Here is a 12,826-nt window from a genome sequence, read left to right as displayed (position 1 = left end):
CACCCGGAATCTGTCAGACGATGGGCCTTGCATAGCTTGTGTCACCAGAGTGACCAGCAGGCCGGCAGGCAGTTTCAGGGTGGACACGCCTGCAGGAAGTGCTACGGGTGTGGGCCGGTGGGAGCACTCTGCTCACAGCAGCCCCCCACAACCCAGGTAGCTGGGGTCCACCAGACCCAGGGCCCAGGCCAGCAGGAGGAATTCCCTCTAGTTCGGGGCCTCCATGTTATGTAACGTGAGTCCCTCTGGGGACTCTGCTCTTAGGCCCCTTCCCGGGGACAGTCACGAAGGCGCCATCAGCCTCGTACTTGAGAGGGAGGAGAAGCAGAGGGTTTCTTTTTAAAATCACATACTGGAATTTAAAGTTTCCCAAGTGAGCTAGGCTGGTCTAAACACACTCCAGCCCCAGTATTTGAACCACGACCCCCGTTTCCTAGAAGCCAGCTCTGATTCGGCCGGGAAGGTGGACTCACGTGGCCCCATTAGCCAGGATGTCCTGAGGAAGGTGAAGAGGCGGTTCTGGGGGGCTCGCTCGCCTCTCCCCCGCTACGCAGTTGGGCCTCCTGGAGTCTATGCTGCGTCTGGGGTACACACAGAGGCGCTTAGGGTCTCCTTAGGGTCTGAGGCTGCAGACCTCGGCCTTAGGGGCTCTTCCAGCTGGGCGGGGCGGGGGGCAGGCTCCCCTTGCATGGAGGCTTCTGGAACCTTGTGAGTAGACTCAGTTGCAGCTTGGGAATTTGGCGCTTTCTGCCCTCTTTTTTGTGGTGTGTGGAAGGAGGGGGCAGCCCTTACATCCTGCCAGACTCTGCTGACAGGACAGAAGCCCAGGGACAGCCACCAAGGCCCAGGGTGGCCTCACAGGTGAGGGCAGTCGCCGGAGAAGTGGCTGTTTCCATACCCGTGACCTGGGGACGTTATGTGTGGCCCTGCACCCCGGGCTTTTTGCTGGACCTCTGTGTTTCTGGCTCCAGAGCCCTCTGCCCTCCCCCACAGCTGGCCCTGGGGCCCGGCCTCTAGTGGCCACTGGCAGCCGGATGGCCGTGGGGAGGGAGCAGCAGCCGGAGAGAGTGGGAGAGGGAGGGTAGTTTCTTTGCACCCAGGACCTGCAGAGCCACCTGTCTCCCCCAGGGGTGCCCCCCCTCCACACACACAACCCCCCTTTCTCTGGGTTCCACCCTGCCAAGCCCTCTGCTCTTCACACCCAGTTATCTGGCGCAGCTGACCCCCCCTTTTGTAAATAATCCCTTTACCCAGATCTCAAATGACTTGAGGCTGGGCGGGGCTGGGGGCATGCATGTCCCCTTCAAGATCCCCCGTGACTTCCCCACCTTGACATACGACCCCATGCTCGGCGGCTTAGACAGATGGTCTTACAGGCCGTGGTTCCCGTGAAGCTGACAGCTGGCTGGGTTCGCGCGTGGAGACCTGGGCCTTGCCTGTCCTGCTCCATGCAGCCATTGCTGGCCCGGGGGCCCCCCTCTGGTCTCAGAGCCCACAGTGCCCCCCACCCCTGCCCCCACAAGCCCCTTGTGACACGGCCAGGCCAGGCTCTCGCATTTCTGTTAGAGCCTCTTGGGTCAGACCGTCACCTTGACGGCATCTGAGGGGCCCTGGGCCACGCCAGGTACTAAGTCAGGGGGTCTGAGTTGGGGGATCCGGACGGCCGCCATGGGGTGTCCCTGCTTCCGGTGGGAATTTCCCATCATGTCAGAGGGGATGTCCACACCCAGTCTGCACCCAGTGGCAACGCCCTAACGCACGTTTGCAGCATCCTTGCCAACACCCCACTGTCTGTCCACACCTGCTCGCCACCCGGAGGGAGCCCCGGCTGACAGGGACCAGCCCCGGCCTCCCCAGGCCACCTCCTCCCCGGTGAATGGGGCCTCGGAGCGGGGTGAAGACCCCGGTGGCCCCACAGTTACTGACCTTCGCAGCCACTCGGGAGGGAGATATTTAGGGCAGCTCCGAGTTTAAGGGATGAGCAGTGAGGGCTCCTTTCCGAGGAATCGCCCCTGGCTGGGGGGCCGGGGCTGGGGGTAAAGACACCCCGGAAGCGTCTCCCACAGTTCAGTGACTCCGCCCCCGGTGGCCAGCCCCGTGCCCGGGGAAGGAAGGGGGACAGAAGTGGAGACCTCTCTGTCGTGAGCGGTCTTCTGGGGGCTCTTCCCCGGGGGAGCCAGGCTGTACGTTTATTTCTAAATGAATTGGGCTTGGACAGATTTATCTGGAAGTCTCTCTGGCAGTGAGTGCTTGGTGGCCCCAGTACAGGTCAGCAAGAGCAGTGACCCCCCAACTCTCCACATCCCCTTGGCCTCATCTCCCTAAACCCCAAAGTGGTGACCAGGGGCGGCTAGAAGCTTACGCAGTTCTGAATGAAGTTGTGTCTGATGGTTACCCCCACCCCGAATTTTCTTAAAATAAGACCCATCTCCTTCCTGGGGGAAGGCTGTTCCGCTGGGTATCTCCCTTTAAAAAAAAAAAAAAGCAATTTTACTGGCAGGTAACATGCATACCGTAAAACTCACCCATTTAAGTACACAATTCACTGTGCTCAGTGTGTTTGCAGAGTTATCAGCACACATTAAGGTCAGACATTTCCTGCACACTGGAAGGACCCGTTCATCAACCCGACCCCGTACACAACTGGCAGCCACAAACCCACCTGCTACCTGCCTTTTGTCTTTTTTTTTTTTTTGTCTATTTATGCATACAGAACCGGGGTACAGGCCAGAGGTGCAGGGGTGGTGACAGGCTTCACCAGAGACAGAGTGGGGAGCGGAACAGGCAGATCAAGGAAGTGCACTGCTGAGGGGAGCAGCGGGCGGGTCAGGAGAGGTCTGCCGGGCCATGGGGGTCACCTCTGGGGCGGGGATCAGACTCGCACTGAAGCGGCTGTGGCTGACTTGCAGTGCTGCGCTTTGACCCGCTGCGCCACCAGGGAGGGCCTGTCTTCTGCTTTTAATGTAGGTGCCACATCAGCAGTATGCTGAGATGAATCCAAGCCACTCAGTTTCCCTTTGGGTGCCTGGGGTGCCAGGCAGACTGCTCCCCTTATCCCCCTCACACCCCCGCCCCCACTGCCACATACAGAGACCAGTTCTCTCATGTTCCAGTTTCTCTGCGAGGTGTCCTGGCTCAGGCTGGCCGAGGGACAGTACTTCTGTCTCAGACTGGTGCTTGCCACTCAGCGGTTTGGGGAAGGGCATGCTGGCCGTCAGCCAGGGTGAGATGGCACTCCCTGGCGCCCCCTCCCAGCCTCACCTGGAAGCACATCCCCCCCAGTGCTCCCACCTGGCACCTGCCAGCTCTGCACTGGAGCCCACAGAGGGTGAACACTCCGCCACTCAAAAATTCCCCCAAGAGGCCTCTTTCCCCCCTTACTGCCCGGTAGACTCCCATTTCCGGTCCACAGCAGTTATTTAAAGCTCTAACTCTTGGGGCCTCCCTGGTGGTGCAGGGGTTAAAGCTCAGCACTATGGGATTGTCTACAGCCACTGCAGCCCGAGTTCGATCCCCGGCCAGGGAGCTGACCCACAGGGCGCAGCAGACCCCTCCTGTCTCCCCGCTGCTCGCTCAGCAGTGGATCTCAGTGGATCTGCCTGGTCTGCTCTCCACTCTCTTGGTGGAGCTTTGGCCTGTACCCCAGTTTTTGTAAACATAAATAAATAAATCTGAAAAAATAAATAAACTCTCTTAGTCCGCGAACCCTTCAAAGTTACTTCCCATTAATGGTGGAAACGAATTGGCAGCCCTGACTGGTGAGGCCGCGAGTGAGGTCAGGCCTGCGCCCCGTAGCTAAGAGCCCGGAGGGGGACGAAGCTGCCTGCAGCCCAGAGCTGGTGCCGAGCTGGGAGCCGGCTCCAAAGGTCGGGGACTTCATGTGTGCGCTGGGTGTGTCCGAGGTTTGTTTAGGGACTTGCTACTAATTTGGTTCCTCCTGCCTGAATCACCCCCCTCCCCCGCCATCCTCAGACATTCAGGTGCCTGACTCAGTTCTTACAAGCTCATCTGTGTGCCCTTATCTGCACCACCAGGGAGGTGGCTGCATGGACCCTGAGGGTCTCCCTTCCCCCAGATCCACCATGGTGGGTCAAAATAGTCGCCAGCTTTCCAGTGCAGGGTGCTGGAATTCGACATCCATTAAGCGCCTGCTGGGTACTGCGCCCTGGCACCCAGTCCGCGTGACGATCCTCACGATGCCCTCTCCCCACACAGGGTCGGCCGGAGGCCTGTGCTGCTCTTCTCCATCATCTTCATTCTGATCTTCGGACTAACTGTGGCCCTGTCGGTGAATGTGACCATGTTCAGCACACTCAGGTTCTTCGAAGGATTTTGCCTGGCTGGAATCATTCTCACCCTCTACGCATTACGTAAGTGGAGCCTTGGCGCGAGGCAGCAATGTGGCCCAGGGCCTGGGAGGGCTCCTGGGTTGTCTTTGGGGGGATGGAGGAGGGGAATGACTCCACTATTGCGAAAAAGCTTTGTTGAGCCATCCTGACCTCCGACTGGAGTTCAGGAGACATCAAAGGACTCGCTGGGTTGTGCAATTGCTTGCAGAAGCAGGCTCAGCCCACCACTGCTGTGGAAGGGCCTTTGCCTTGTTCTGGAATTCTCTTTGTTGACATTCTGTGCACTTTTCGGTCCAGCTGGAAAGCCGACCAAGTGCCGGCTGCCGTGAAGCGTCTGGGTCAGCATTTTGGTGGATTCTGAGAATTTGTCTCCTGTCTCCTTTCGCTGAGGCCATGCAGAGAATCCAGACTCTGCATGCAGGCCCGAGGTGGCCCAAATTGTGTCAGGACCTCTTCACCTGAAGAGTAAATGGCGATATTTTAAGGGCCAGAAACATTTTCTCCACCAGTGTATTGAGTCCCCTCGCTGTTGGCCGTATGGGTTTTTTGTGCAGTTGGTGTTTTCTAGTGCACAGTCACAAATCCATAAAAAGACAGTTTTAGGCATGGAGGTTTTGCTTATTTTTATACTTTCTCATCATGTGGTGGAAAGATCCATTGGGAATCATGTTAGGAATAGTGTTGTTATCCGTCTGGTCTTTGTTTTTTACCTTAGGCAGCCTAGGGAAAGTTACAGATGGAGTAGCACTGTCCAGCAGGATACAGTAGGTCTGCTGGACAGACCTACTGTCCAGCAGTGCTGGTGACACTTTCTCAAAATATTTTATTTATTGTTGCATAGAAGAACTGGGGTGCCGGCTAGATGTGCTGGGAGTGAGAAGAGTCACCGGAGACAGAGTGGGGTGGATCTACTGAAATCCACTGCTGAGGGGAGCAGCGGGCGAGACAGAAGAGGTCTGCCATGCCATGTGGGTCAGCTCCCTGGCCGGGGCTGCGACTCAGGCCATCGCGGTGATAGCCCTGAGCGTAACCCCTGAGCCACCAGGAAGGCCCTTGACAGCTCTGTCAGATAACCTGAACGTTTGTTCTGTATGGTAGAACACAGAAACGAATCATTGTATATCGCATAGCTTCGCAGGCACAGGGGAGGAGTGGACAGAGAAAAGACGGGGTGTGTTGTTTCAAGTCTGCCTCCATAGGTTTGTCCTCCACCGTGACCTGTAGTTTCTTAAAAATCTCTGTTCCAGTGCTGTATGTCAAATATACCTCCATAAAGCTGAAACAAAAAGTCAAATTTAAAAAAAAAAAAGATAATTTCAGGCAACATTTCTACTGGCCTATGACTATGCAGGCATCTTTCTTTTTCTCCTTTTCTTTGCATTTACTTGGGATCCCTTGTGTCTTGGGCCACGCTTTAGCAATGTAGGTATTTGAGATCAGCAGGTGCAGATGTTGGCTGTTTGGAGATTTCCTTCTTGGACAAGCAACTTGGGATTGGGTGTAAACATTTTCAGATAAAACGCCAGTTCACCCTCTGGCTCCACCCACCTCCCTCTGGCCATGCCCACTTCTCCTGGCCCCACCCACTTCTCTCTGACTGTGACTTCTCTCTGGAACCATCCAACTGTTGGACCCGGCACCCCCTGGCCCCTCCCACTTCTCTGTGGCCCCGCCCACTCTGAACCTGCCCACTTCTCTCTGGCCCCAGCTACTGCTGGTCTGTGCAGAGACCCTGTTCGCCAGGTATGTGGAGGCACCTTTCACCACCCCCAGAGCTCCCGGTTCTTAAGGGAAATCCATGAAAAGAGTTGACTGGGTTTCAGGAACTCAGCAGAGAGTTTGCCCGCCAGCTCACACCCAATGTCGGTCAGAATGTTCACGGAGAATTACCTTAGAACAAAGAACATGATGTGTATCAGTTCTCTCTTGCAGAACTGCTAATGGCTGGTTGAGGCTTCCCAAGACTCAGAGAAGACTCTGGGCTCACTTCGGGCTTGGGGAAAGAACAGCTTGATCCATCAGCCTTGTCTGCTCAGAACAGGGAGCGAGCGATGGGAAGGGTGGCCCTTGCACCTGGCACTTGCCATCTCTCCAGATGCTCCCTGATCATGCTGGACCAGAACTGCCCCCGAGGGCAGTGCCCCAACCCCTCGGGCCGCTGTTTTACTGAACATTATGATGCTGTATCATTGTCCTAGGAAGCTCAGGATGTTTTCCCATGAGATTCCTCAGTGAGCTCTTGGTAATACAAAGTTCTCTTACTCGTCAGAATCATAAGAAGTGTGCTCACTGTATAACTGCTGGGATTCTCCAGACAAAGAATCACAAAACCCAGAGCCCGACATCTTTTTTTCTGGAAAGAGCCAAGGAGTAACTATTTTAGGTCTCACAGTTTGGAGTTGCATCTACTCCATTCTGCCATGCTAAGGTGAAAGCCGCCTTACGTCACATGCAAATGAGTGGGCATGGCCATGTTCCCCGAAAACTTTATTTACCAAAACAGATGGAGGCCTGGTCTGGTCAGCGGGCCCTGATGTCTCAGGGCTGGTGTGTGTCTAACCCCATGGACGGTGGGGATAGGGCTTCATCGCCAGCTGTTGGTGGCTTCCACGATGAGCTCTCCATTCTGGCCTTTCCTAGCTCACCTTGGCTCTCCTCCTTGGGCGTCTGTGGCCCCTTATCCTGTCTTGGCAATTCGATTGTTTTACTGTACGTATTTATGTAAGTACCCTCAAATTCTTCCTGACATAAAGCAGAGCCTCCGTACATAGTCATGTTTTCTTAGATTGGAAATGCAAATCCAGATTCACCACGGACACCACTGCAGTGGAAATTACCAAGCATGGACCTATGGTCCACTGTCTGAGCTAATCCAATATCTGGTATAGCAAAATTAATATAAATCCAGAGGGCATAATGATTACTTGGTGCTCACGGAAGTAATATCTAGACGATGTAAGTGGGGGTGGGGAGAGGTGACGGAGAGGCAGCAGAAGAGATAAGCGTCCTGAGGGGGGACAGACAGCATCACCAAGTGGGACAGGGCGAAGTGTGATGGGCCGGCTTAGCACCCCCCCACCCCGGTGGCCTCGGAGGGGACCGACAAGATGCCAGAAGTTGAAGATGCAAGAAGCTCCCAGTCAGTAGGGCACTGACTGCCTTTCCAGGTTAGCGTGCTGGCTCGCGCTTGCTCCACCAGTGATACATGGGCTTAGTTATCACTTAGGAATTCGCTTTGCTGGAAAGAAATTATTGATGACCTGGGTCACGGGGCGAAGTGTTTCTTGACTCCAAAGAAAAGTGTACAAATCTGGTACATTGATTGTTTAGAAGATACATTTTTTAAAAAGATTTATTTATTTGTGCATACAGAACTGGGGTACAGGCCAGAGACTCAGGGGGCGGTGAGAGGCTTCACCAGAGACAGAGTGGGGAGCAGAACAGGCAGATCGACGAAGTCCACTGCTGAGGGGAGCAGCGGGTGGGTCAGGAGAGGTCTGCCACAACATGTGGTCACCTCCGGAGCAGGCGGGGATCGAACTCATGCGGAAGCGGCTTTAGATTCTCAGTGCTGTGCTTTAACCCGCTGCGCCACCAGGGAGGGCCTAGAAGATACATTTTTAATGGTCCTGGTTTTTCATTTTTCTCCCACCTCCAACCTGAAGGTTTTTGATCTCACTTAACGCTCCTATTTGAAGAAGATTGCTGGGGAGTCTCTGTTTTCAGCCTTGCAGGTGCCAGGCACGCAGGCAGGGATGGGGAGGATTTTTGCAGGTTTCATTTCTTGTGTGGCTTGTGTGTCACGAGGCTGGACTCTGAGTTTTGAGAAATGCTGCTGACAGGGCTAACTTTTCTGCTTTGTGGGCAAGGTTGCCTTAGGTGTTTTTCTGCTTTGCAAGTTTTCTAAGGTCTATCAGGTTAAATTTACTCCTCTTTAAGCTTTTGTTCTTTCAAGTCACCAAAGGGAGACACTGGACATTTGGACATAACTTAGAGATTATTGGCATCCTCCCTCACCCCCACCCCCCGGTCTTTACATGGAGGGAGGGTGCTTGTTTGCCAGCAAGAGGAAGAAGTAATGCTGAGGGGTTTGTGGGGGCTGGGCCGCTGCCCTGCCCGCCCAAGCTGACAGGAGAATGGTGCAGCTGCATACATGGGGGTGACCTCAGTGGCTTAATTATGCCTTCATCTCTCGGCAAGAAAAGGAAGGAAGATAGAAATCGTAGCTGGGCCAGAGGTAGAGGACCACAGACCGCTCAGAGAAGCCATCAACCCCGATTTCCTATTTATGTACGGGAAAAACAAAAGTCCCCTCAAGGAGCAAGGAGACCTCACATTTCAACATAAGCAGATGTGGTTTTTTGTGGAGTAATTCTTTGTCCAACTCGGACTCACAGGGCTACAGACAGGGCGTACAGTGTTCTTGAAGCCTTCTTTCTCCAGAAGTCAGCGAAAATCCGTGTTGCTTTGAAAGCTGATGTGGTGTCCATTATCATAAAGCCCTATAGGAGAGAAGTAGTTTCTTTTAATATCAGTCTTTTCCTTAAGCTTCTCTCCTCATGTGACCCCCATCTCCCCCCTCTGCACCTTCAGCAAGCTCCTGACCCCAACGTGAGCTGCCCACCCCCTTTTGCTGTCAGACAGCAAGCCTTACGTGGTGGGCAAATGAACTCCACTTTCTCCTGGTTTGTTTGGGGTCTAACAATGAACAGTTTCCTTGGGAAACTCCCCCAAAGCTTCCGCGGATTGTAAAGACCCTCCTGATCGCCGACAGCCTAAATAATTGGGCGAACTTTACATCTAATCAAGGTGTGACTGGGCCGAGGGGACTGATGACTTTGCAAAATCAAAGGCCGGGTCTTGACTTCTGGTCCCAGACACAGGAGAATCCTGCATTTGCTCTGAGTGGGGTGAGGTTGACTCCTCCTCCCCAGTGCTGTGGGGGTGGCTAGGTGGTTTCCAGGGCGCTCTTGGAAGGAGCCGTTTCTCTCTCATTGTTGCATAGATTTCTGGCAGTGGACGGTCTGCGCGATATTCCTTGTCTCAGGTTTCAGCCCACGGGGTGATTCAGCATCAAAACTGTGCTGTGCATTAAAAAAGGAAAGAGAATGATGGAGTCATCGGTCCAGGAGTTTGCTGTCAGGCTGTGACTGGAGGGGATGGCCATGGCCCGTGGAGCGCGGGGACCAGCTCTCCTGCTGTCTGCTTCTTCCAGGAGCCACATAAGCATGGCGTGGGATCGAGGGAAGCTTCCCTCACCCTCTTCCCCTGCTCCTCCCCCCCAACCCTGGCCAGGGGCCAATGTCTCAGTCAGGTGAAAAAACAGCAAATACTGTTACACCCCATGCTTCCGATGGGCCTTCTCCGTGGACACCGTCTCCCCATGAGAGAAATGACTCCATTCACTAAAGGCCTTTGACACACTATTATTTTTTTTTAATGAATAAGATAGTAGGTTTTTTTTTTTTTTTTACATCATTTGGTGTCTTTTTCCATCTCAGTTGTAATCCCCGTGGGCTTCCCATCACTAATTCACCATGTGCCATCACCATAGTCCAGTGCTATTTTCTCGCCTGGTCCATTATATTCCTGCTATGAGTGAAACCATCTGGTATTTTTCTTTCTCTTTCTGGCTTATTTCACTAAGCATGATCTTTTCCAGCTCCATCCATGTTGCTCTAAAAGGCATGTGTTTCTTTGTTGCTGAGTAATATTCCATTGTATATATGGACCACATCTTTCTAATCCAGTCATCTACTTTTGGGCATTTGGGCTGCTTCCATGTTTTTCTAATTGTAAATAAAGCAGCAGTAAACATGGGGGTGCAGGTATCCTTTTGACTCAGTGTTTTTGTGTCTTTTGGGTAGATACCTAGGAGTGGGATTGCTGGGTCCTAGGGAAGCTCCATGTTTAGCAGTTTGAGGAACCTCCAAACAATTTTCCATAGTGGTTGTACCAGTTTGCATTCCCACCAGCAGTGTAGCATAGTTCCTTTTTTTCCACATCCTCCCCAACGTTGTTGTTGCTAGTTGTTTGAAGATGTGCCATTCTCACTGGGGTGAGGTGGTATCTCATTGTGGTTTTAGTTTGCATTTTGCATCTCCTTTATTACAAGTGATGCTGAACATTTTTTTATATGATTGTTGGCCATCTGCATTTCCTCTTTGGAGAAGTGTCTTTTTAGCTCTGCTGCCCATTTTTAGACGGGGTTGTTTATTTTTGTTGAGTTTCATCAGTTCTTTGTATATCTTTGTGATCAATCCTTTATAGCTAGTTTTGTGTGAGAAAATTTTTTCCCACTCAGTGGGCTGTCTGTTTTTGTAATGTCTCTTTTGCTGTACAGAAGCTCTTTAACTTGATGTAGTCCCATCTATTTATCCTTGCCTTCACTATGGTTGCATTGGGTGCTGTATTTTCAAAGATGTTGCTGAAGTGACACACTACTTTTTAACATATTGCACAAAAGAATTTGGTGTTACAGAGGCGAGATCTGGGTCCTCTTCCCTGGCCCTGCCAGCAGGCTGCAGAAGCCAAAGAGTGAATGTAGAAACAAAGTACCTGTCCTTCCTGCTGTGCAGCCCCAAGGATCCCTGGCCTCTGGCTGGAACGCCCCATGTGAGCAGAAGGAGCAGTGGCCAGGCAGGGCCGAGCTGCCCACTGGGCTCAGAGCTGAGACTGGCAGGCCAGTGAGTTACCAGAAAATGGCTGAGGGACTGATGCTGCTCAGAGCTGTACTCGTCCTTCAAAGAAAGGGCTGGAGCTGATCCAGCTTCTCTCCCTGTTTATACGTTAGTCCAAACCAGGTTTGACAGAGACTTTGTCTTCTCTGAAAAAAATGCAAAGGTCTGTCTGTCTGTCTGTGGGGCGCCTGCAGGCTAAGGTGGAAATAGGCTGCAGAAGAGGAGTTCATGGCTGTCCACTCCCTCACTGGGGAGTGAGACAAGAAATGTCTCAGTCACCTGCACAAGGCAGATCTCTTTGGGTGTTTTAAATCCGGCAAAAATAGACTTGTGTCCTAGTCAGGTGAAAAAACAGCAAAGATTGTTATTTCTGCCATTTAAAAGTTGGAATACTTGGATGCCTGGCCCTCTCTGTGAAGGACATTCTTACCGTCGTCTGTGTCCTGGAGGTCTGGGTTTCTCCCAGACTGGAATTCCAGTGGCGCTGAGAGCTTCTGTAGCGAAGCTATTGGCCACAGTAGAAAGATCTGGAAACCAGGAGCGCTCTGCAGGGGACCCGCCCTGTGACCACACAAAGTACTTTATCTCTCAGCCTGAGTCCCCTCTCTCTCAGGACGTGGTTCTTCAGACCTCGGGACCTGGGACCATCTGTGAGGCGAAGGGGCAGAAGACAAAGACCCATGGAAAGTCTCCACAGCAGCTCCCACTTGGCCAGCTGTCTGGCCTTTGAATTCTACCTTGACCCGTAGCCCCCTTCACTGTGGGGGGGAGGGGATGTGACACCAGGGGCGCTTGACCTTGAGCCGCGCCCTTCCCCAGTCCCCACTAGTAACTGGCACTGGTGGGCTCACGTGCTCTCTGGCACACCGGCGCTTGCTGGCCGGCTGCCAGGCGAGTGTCTACCAAGGTGCTCTGGGGAGAGACGTGGCGCTAGGCAGGGCTGGTGGTTAACGGCTCCCTTCCCCAGGCCCAGCCCTGCCCACTTGTCAAGAGCTTCGCCCTGCGGCATTCCCTCCAGGCTCGCTCCAGCCCCTTCATTGCCCGGCTTTTGCCTGCTGGACTCAAGCTGCCCTCGAGGGCCAATTCCAGGGATCCAGTTACATCCTGCAGGATTTTCTTTCCTCCTGTGGAAAGTCGGGGTTGGGGGGTATGAAGCTGAAAGCAGAGCTGAGTGGCAGGCGAGGCCCGGGGGAGGCAGGAGAGCAATCCTGGAGTGACTTGATTTTGTTGTGGTTTTCTCCTTCTTGAGATGAAATAAAAGGGGGAGGAAATAAACCAGCCGCCTTGAAAGCCAGTCAGGAACACCAGGCATCTAGAAAACATCCGAACGTATCTGGTGGGAAGTAAACTCATTACCGCTTTGCCAAGACTCCCGTTAGTGAAAAAATACAGTCTTGGCTGAGAGAACAGAGCGAAACAGCCCAGATGAAGCGGGGCCTTGAACCTGCCGCTGTGTCACGCGGGTGCCCTGCTGCGGAGGCCGAAGTCCTGGATCCGGCGGCTCCGGCAGAAACACAGACCATGTCCTCCTCCCGGCCCCACAGCAGCCGTCAAGGGCTCGTCAAGGGCTCGCCAACGGCCAGGGCACAGCGGGTCAGCTCGCGTCCCTACTGGGCACCCCCAGCCGGCTCCCCTTCCTGCCCACAGGTGTTGCAGAGTTTAGTGAGGGAGACGCGGGGGGAACCCTGCTTCACTGAGAGGGTCAGACCTGAGCTATGAGCTCTGCAGGATCGGGGGGCATGGGAGTTTGCTATTTGTATGGGCCCTCGGAGGCTGCGGGAACCTGGTGCACCTAGG

At 53.6% G+C, this 12,826-nt stretch overlaps 1 protein-coding gene across 1 annotated transcript in view; it reads left to right on the top strand.

The window, feature by feature from the left end:
- Positions 1 to 12,826, top strand: part of SLC22A23 (solute carrier family 22, member 23) — a 133,253-nt gene that overhangs the window by 39,091 nt on the left and 81,336 nt on the right. Inside the window, exon 4 of the mRNA XM_012734159.1 lies at positions 4,216 to 4,370. Coding sequence (XP_012589613.1) covers positions 4,216 to 4,370 — 155 coding nt within the window. The remainder of the gene's footprint in view (positions 1 to 4,215; positions 4,371 to 12,826) is intronic.

This window comes from Condylura cristata, unplaced genomic scaffold (assembly GCF_000260355.1).
Source record: "Condylura cristata isolate star-nosed mole 26May11 unplaced genomic scaffold, ConCri1.0 scaffold00048, whole genome shotgun sequence".
Taxonomy (NCBI): domain Eukaryota; kingdom Metazoa; phylum Chordata; class Mammalia; order Eulipotyphla; family Talpidae; genus Condylura; species Condylura cristata.
Note: the sequence above shows the minus strand (reverse complement) of the source record. Positions and strands in the feature narration are given on the sequence as shown.